Source organism: Acanthochromis polyacanthus, chromosome 17, assembly GCF_021347895.1.
Source record: "Acanthochromis polyacanthus isolate Apoly-LR-REF ecotype Palm Island chromosome 17, KAUST_Apoly_ChrSc, whole genome shotgun sequence".
Classification (NCBI taxonomy): Eukaryota; Metazoa; Chordata; class Actinopteri; family Pomacentridae; genus Acanthochromis; species Acanthochromis polyacanthus.
In genome coordinates this window covers 9,106,638-9,114,694 of record NC_067129.1, presented here as the reverse complement: position 1 = coordinate 9,114,694, position 8,057 = coordinate 9,106,638, and the positions used below count along the sequence as shown (strand labels likewise).

General features: G+C 41.3%; 1 protein-coding gene across 1 annotated transcript; it reads left to right on the top strand.

Moving 5' to 3' along the window:
- Window positions 1–811: 811 nt before the first annotated feature.
- On the top strand, window positions 812–7,542 carry LOC127530641 (uncharacterized). The gene is made up of 5 exons (XM_051937899.1): window positions 812–1,400; window positions 1,736–1,954; window positions 2,295–2,327; window positions 6,174–6,184; window positions 7,330–7,542. Exons 1-5 carry the CDS (start codon window positions 812–814, stop codon window positions 7,540–7,542), a joined length of 1,065 nt encoding a protein of 354 aa, XP_051793859.1.
- Window positions 7,543–8,057: the final 515 nt, after the last annotated feature.

The following is an 8,057-nucleotide window of genomic DNA, read 5'->3' as shown; positions in this document are numbered from 1 at the left end:
TTTCCTTCATTGAAATTTCCTTTCATTGTTAAATATGATTTAGGATGGTACTGGGTCATGTTGTGTTTCAGTAACTCTATACAGTACATTCCACAGGTTATGGACCTGGCTCAGCCAAAGCACGCAAATATGGTGAGACATGTTTGTACACTTTGTAAAATACAAAAATAACCTGGTGAATCAAAAGCGGATGCATTTAATTCCACTAAAAATACTTGTAATCTCTCCAGGCATTGGAGGCACTGGAGTAGCTGGAGGCCTTGGAGCTGGTGTTGGTCTTGGCACAGCAGGAGGACCTGGTGGTTTTGGTCCTGGTGGTGCTGGCACTGGGCCAGGCGGTCTCGGCTATGGTCCTGGTGGTGCTGGAACTGGACCAGGCGGTCTCGGCTATGGTCCTGGTGGTGCTGGAACTGGGCCAGGCGGTCTCGGCTATGGTCCTGGTGGTGCTGGCACTGGGCCAGGTGGTCTTGGCTATGGTCCTGGTGGTGCTGGCCTTGGACCAGGAGGCACAGGAACAGGACCTGGAGGTAACTATGAATCAGAAGATCTATGGTTTTGGAAAACTTATTCGATAATTATATATAGTAATAGCTCAAGATACACTATTAACACTAATAACTGTGTGCAGTAATTCAACAGACAGTTTATGATTACTATATTTGCATTTCAGGATATGATGCCAGTGCCAAAGCCCGTAAATATGGTAAGAATAATTAGATAATTAAACAACTGCAGGCAAGTGTATTTCATATTTATACTTAACTATTAATATCAGAACAAATTAAACAGGACTGTTCTTTATTTTAAAGGCATGTTAAGTGGAGCACTTGGAGGTCCAGGAATAGGTACAGGAGGAGTCAGGCCTGGTGGTGCTGGCACTGGCTATGGACCAGGTGGAGTAGGACCTGGTGGTGCTGGCACTGGCTATGGACCAGGTGGAGTAGGACCAGGTGGTGCTGGCACTGGCTATGGACCAGGTGGAGTAGGACCTGGTGGTGCTGGAACTGGCTATGGACCAGGTGGAGTAGGACCTGGTGGTGCTGGAACTGGCTATGGACCTGGTGGAGTAGGACCCGGTGGTGCTGGCACTGGCTATGGACCTGGTGGAGTAGGACCCGGTGGTGCTGGCACTGGCTATGGACCAGGTGGAGTAGGACCTGGTGGTGCTGGCACTGGCTATGGACCAGGTGGAGTAGGACCTGGTGGTGCTGGAACTGGCTATGGACCTGGTGGAGTAGGACCCGGTGGTGCTGGAACTGGCTATGGACCAGGTGGAGTAGGACCCGGTGGTGCTGGAACTGGCTATGGACCAGGTGGAGCAGGACCCGGTGGTGCTAGAACTGGCTATGGACCAGGTGGAGTAGGACCTGGTGGTGCTGGCACTGGCTATGGACCTGGAGGTAAGCTGAAAAGAGAAAACACGTTTAATTAAGGCGGTGCCTGATTACAAATAGATCAACTGGTGAATATAGTGCTTGTTAAAAAAATAGCCTGTGTGTTTGCAGGTTATGCTGGTGCCAAAGCTCGTAAATATGGTAAGAAACAACTTTGTACTAAAAATGTATGTAGGTTTTATGATATTTACAGTCACCCATACAGCTTCTATTAATGTTATTTATAACTGTACATAAACTTAATTCATCTGTAACATGACAAGATGTCTGCCAAAAAATAGCTTGTTGTCAGTATAGTGCTGGTTAGTGTATGTTGTTTCAGAAAATGCTGCTCTGTGCAGGTCTTCCTGGAGGTGCTGGAGGTGCCCTGGGTGCAGGAGGACTTGGGGGTGGAGTTGGTCCTAGTTCTGGGCTCGGAGTAGGTGGAGGCTTTCCTGGACGAGGAGTTGGAGTAACAACCGGTGGTGGACCTGGAGCAGGAGTAGGGGTTGCTGGGACACCTGGTTCTGGTATTGGAACAGGAGGTGGACCAGGTGGCTTTGGACCAGGCAGTGCTGGAGGTACAAGCACAACATTGTCACAGTTCTTTCAAAACTGTAATGAACAAACCAAGCCACAAAGATTATTAAACATACAACTCACATGTACCTGAGTAAACTTAAAGGGAATAATTAGTAACTAATTAATTGCTGATTCTTTTCCTTTTTGATAAATGTATGAACTGTCAATATTAAATAACTGACTAGCAAAGTTTTAACGTACAGCAGCCTTATCAGAATAACAGGATCTAATCAACAGAACTGGATGTGTGCACATCAAGCATATTACTGAGCCCACGTGTTCACATGAATTCCTTCCGTGGTGTTCACATCTTTCAATTGTCTGGTGTTTTTCCCACAGGATATCCTGGGGGACCCAAGTCTCTCAAATATGGTGCGATATACACATTATTTTTAGAATAAAATATATTTTTAAAAAACATGTTTACAAATAGAAAAAGAAAAAATATGGCAGGCGTTGTCAGAAGAAGGGTTCAAGACATGTTTATTTAAAGCCTAAATACATTTTGAGCCTTTATGAGAGACAAACTTGCTTCTCCTTTCTTTTTAGGGCTGCCTGGTGGTGGCGGAGCCCCTGGATCTGGTCTAGATGGAAGATTTGGTGGCCCAGCAGCAGGCGGCTACGGCCCAGGGACTGGAGGAGCACTAGGGACTGGAAGAGGATATGGACCTGGTGGATATGGACCTGGTGGATATGGGCCTGTGGCTGGGACTGGTTATGGACCAGGTGGAGGTTATGGCTTAGGACCAGGTGCTGGATATGGAACAGGTTTCTACAATTCTAATATTTCATTTAGCAGGTTTAGGGGGACATATTAATTTTTTTTAATATAAATTTTGCTTAATCTAAATTCTGACTTTGTAGGATCCCTAAAATGAATTTCTTCTGCTATTAACAGGTTATGGACCTGGATCAAAGCTTGCTAAATATGGTATGTTCCTTTCTTGTTTTATAAAAGCATGATGAATGTTGCATTAAGATTCCTGAAAAAGGCTAATTTATCTTTTTGTGTTTTTGCTGAAGGTCCCGGTGGAGCAGGTGCTGGTGGGGTACTTGGAGGTGGACTAGGACGAGGAGGTGACTCGTTTACTTTTTTTATTTTTATGCGTGTGCTGCTATCTTTTGCGTTTGCCAGTATTTTTTTCAGTGTTATAACTTTTTAACCACTGTATGTAGTTTTGCTCATGTGTTGTTGGATCTTTTATGTTGTGTTTTATAGGTGGTTATGGAACAGGAGGTTATGGAACTGGCACTGGAGGTTGGTTTTCAATAATGTCTGTGTAGTAATGTATACTTATGCTAAGTTCATGTTAAAAGCCTAAATTCAATGTGAGTATCATCTATTTCTTTTTCTCATTCTATTGACAGTTAGTTTAAATTGCAGCAAAATGACCTTTGAAACAAATAATCATGTTCAATACATGGTAATAGTGAAGTGTAATTAAATAGTAATACAACAAAATATGATGATGCTGTGCTATCATTTGGTTTTTTTGTGTGTTTTTAAACTTTTCTGTGAAGTTCGACATTTCATACATAGGTTATTTACATTTATATATTCGATAAAATGTATATTGCAGTATGGGAAAATACTAAACCGTCCCATTTACATAGTTGTGAAATGAGTTCACAGCTGATCTGAAACAGCTTACTGGGTCAACTTTCTCTACTTGGCTGGTGTATATCGCTCATAAACTGACAGCCACCAGACATTATGTTATGCATCTGACATTAGTTTGTCTACAGTCTTTATATTGTTAGTTATGGACACTGATGTTTGTGCAGTGTTATAAAGTGTATTTGGTTTCTAAATCAAAAGTAACTTTGCAGCGTACTAACTCTGTCAGCCACATTGGCTGCTTTTTTTTCTCTGCATGAACACCTTCTTTTAATTACTGTGTTTTTAATCACTTTAATCATCAATAGTTCTAAAACATCTTATTTGTTGTGATCCTCAGGCTATGGCACAGCTGGATCTAAAGCTGCTAAATACGGTAATGTGAAGCTTGACAATACTCCATAACAAAGACGAAATGATGTGTACAGTTTATCAGATCCTTTTTCGACTCCCAGATTGTTTATATTGTTTTTATAAACTATAGGGAAAACTGGTGGAGTTGTTCCCGGGACAGGAGTAGGGACTGGCACTGCAGGACCAGGTACAGGGACTGGCGTTGGAGTGAATGGAACCAGCACTGGGACTGGTACACGGACAACTGCTAGACCAAGTGGTGAGCTTCTGTTTCAGGGGATAAGAATTCAAATTTTAGTCAGTCAATTATCAATTAGGTAATGTATTTATCATAATCTATTGTTGCTGGATCAGGAGGACCTGGAGCTACAGGAGGCACAGCGGCTCCAACATCAGAAGGTATCTGTGAAACACTGCAGTATGCAAGAATACATTTGTTTATAGAGGTTTTGGTATGTTTTTGTAATTATAGAGCTAAGAAGGGTTAAAAGATGGTAAATGAAGTGTGGTGAGACAATTCTGTGGGAGCTGTAACACATCCTGTAATCTTAAAACCTGTCAACTCTACACTGGTTTTTCTCTGAGTCTAATGTGTTTGTTATCTGATAAGTGAAATAACAAACCATTTCCACTCTTAACTTAAAATACTGTTTTCTAATCTTAGTCATTTTAACATTTTGTCGATCTTTTAGGTGATGGTGGTCCTGGCGGTGTGATAGAGGGATCTGGGAGTCCTGGAGGAGAAGGTGTGTGAAGCTTTCTGGATTCACAAGAACCTGTTCATAGCTTGAAACCATTCAAAGACTTTGTGCAAATGAAACATGGCAACAATTACCATAAATATTCAGGTCAAATGATGTAATGATCTGAAGTTAACAGAGGATGGCACACAGACTCTATGGCCAACACCTGTGAAAAAACATTACAACCTTAGAATAGCTTAAATAAATCTTTGTTACAGTTATGCTCACATATTTTTGCGATACTGTACTGCATTTCCTTTAAAAAGGTGTCCACTCTTGACAATGCTCACATTAAAACACAGGTACTGGTGTAGCTGGCAGACCAGTGGGTGGCAGAGGTGATGGAGATGTCCTGGCTGGAACAGGGATCCCCATCATTGGAGCAAAACCAGGTATTTTAACAATTAATGCTACAGATTCAAAATACAGCTATATGTAGGTGCTAACGTATAATAGGTCAAATGTGTTTTGGAAATATTAGTAACATTTTTGATGCTGTCATCCCTGCTATTTTGTCTTCCAACTTGTATGTTTTCTTTTTAAATGTACTTTCTATCTATAAAACAGGACTCAATGGGACCACAGTTCCAGGTAAGAATTTTTTTGTCTTAAATACTTCATGTTCATCTATTTCTCTCAGAGTGTACTCAGTAGCTGTGTCACTCTTTTTACATAGACCAAGGAGGTTATGTTTCTGCCCTTTCTTTCTTTGTTTTCCTGCAATGCCAGCCAGATATTCTTTAAACATTATGCAAATTTCAGTTGAACTTGCTGCAGTGTTTCTTATATTTTGGTGTGGACAGCACCACCGTGTGGCCATTTATACGGCACTGCACATTTTCACTCACGATCCCATTACTTTGTGGAAGAAAATCCCCCAGAATCTACATACTGTGGGCCTCTTTCAGTTAGTAATTGGTTGCAAAATTCTCAAAATGCATTTTGAAAATGCAGCAACTTAACTTGGGAACAAATGGGGGAAAATGGTGCAAATCAAAGTGTTATAAAAATAAACTTATAAACACCTTTGTATTATACTGGTATTGCTGAGCATTTGGAGTGTGTGATTACAATCCAATAATGTTTCAGTGCTGTTAATATAGAAATATTTACTGAGGGTTCTTAAAATCAATACGTTTATAGGGACTGTAGATTTGGTTGTCAGTACTGCAAGGTCTAAACATCCACAACTCTGATGACATTCAGAGTGATACTGAACCATGCTCTAACTAGCCTAAATATGCAACATCTACAAATGATCAGCAAATTGACATGTTTTCTTTGTATTTGAAAGAATAAGACTGACAATTTTTTCCTCAAATTCTACAGGTTCTACAGGAGCTTCCCCTGGTAAGTCAGCATTAAGTGTAATAACACTGAGATGCTACTGTGAAAAGTTAAGTTTGTTCAATACAGTAAATGATTTTGAAAAAGTACAGGCTTAATTTAAGCCTCCAAGCAAACAGTGATACATCATGTTATCACAAATGTTTTCAATTTCAGTGCGGATCACAGTATTTTTCCACTTAAATGCTTCCAAATCTGTCACTGGTTTACTTTAACCTGAGTGTGGGTGTTTTTCCTGCACTTCTTATTACAGAACTGACAAAGAACATTGCATGGCAGCCTGACAATACGATGACTAAAGCATCAAACATAATCAATAAATCAATTTAAAAAATGTATTGCCAAAGCTCCTAAGATAAGACAATCTGTGCTTCTGTCATTACAGTTGTTGGTGGGGCTGTACAGCCAAGCGGTATGTAAACCTCCATAAACCATTAGAGCAAAGTATTCATGTTGTTGTCAGGATTTCTCTAACCAGTATTTTTTTTTTTCTTGTTTCAACAGCTGGGACCGGAGTTGGTAAGTCAGTTTATGTGTCACACACTTGGAAAAAATGCACAAGATGTGAACGATGCTGCAGTCTCTATAGTGTTTATAAAACTGGCTTTAAGTTTGTCACTCTAGTTTCTCTCTTGGTTTTCTCTTCCTCTCCAACATTCAGGTGGTACAGGAGTTCCCCCTGGAGGTGAGATTTCCCAATAAATACATGTAGCGTAAAGCAGTTCTTTTCCTCGTGTCTTACTTAGTTTCTGCATCTTCTCAGTAGAGACCTTGTGTTGGTAGTTTACAAAAACATTTCCTTATTTTACTTTTTGATCCTGACTTATATTTTTACAGGCGCTGGTGGTGATGTCTCAAGTGGGGCACTGCCTGGCGCCAAACCTCTCAAACCCCCAGGTGAATAAGTAGAACAGATTGTTTTCTTTATTATTTACAACTCAAGTTTCAGGATAACTTAATTATACTGCTTGCATTTTACTAAAAGAGATAATTACCCACAGGAAATGACCTCCAAGGAGTAGTAATAACAAGCTAAATATCTATCCATCCACGTCTGTTACACATTGAGAATAGAACTGAGTTCTTTACCCTAAAAGGCCAATGTGTCAAAATGTTCACACTCCAATGCTGCTCATTATGTTTCAGAACAGAAAATGCCTTTAAGTTGTAAAAACAAACATGAAAGATGGTTTGCAAATCACATACCAGGCTCCCAGTAGAATAGATTCCCTGGTTCTTGACTCAGTCCTTGGTTCCAGTCTTAGTTCTATACTCAAAACTGGTCTGGTGAACATCTGGGCTCTGTCTGCAGGCGTCCCTCGAGGTGACACACCAGGTGAAGGAGATGGAGAAGGTGGTCCTGATGGACAGAGAGAGGTGGTACAGGGTACAGGAGGAGTGGGAGGGGGCCCTACTAGTGCAGGACCAGCAGGCGGTGTTTCTGGTGGTGCAGCAGGAGCAGGAACAGGAGACAGTCCTGCTACTGGAACTGGACTTGGATCAGGAGGTGCAGCCAGTGGAGTAGGAGGAACACCAAAACCACCCAAAGGTGGTAGTTTTGCCATCTCATTCTACACTTACTGTTAACTGTTGTGGAGAGATTTTTGGTACATCCTGGCAGTTTTTGTATGCATGTATGTGTGTGTGTAAATATCTATTAGTTGTTTATTTTGTAAATGTACTATATGGACCAGATGGGACTGTCGAAAGAGGCGTAAGTGGAGGACCTGGTAGAGATGGTGGAGTTGCAGGAGGAGGTCCTGGAGGAGTGGGACGAGGTCCTGGAGGAGCAGGCCTGGTACCTGGGGCTAATGGAGGAGGAATAGGATTCGTAAAACCTGGAAAAAGTGAGCTGCTGTCATGTTTTGATCTCTCACAAGTCATACAAGGTCATGGTGTGACAAAATACAAGATTCCTACATTATACTTCTCTCACTTTATCATTTACAGGCTATGGTGCTTTTGGAGCTGGAGTTTTACCAGGTGGAGGTATGATGAGCAACACCAGCCTTAACATTCAAGTTACAGTGACAAATGACT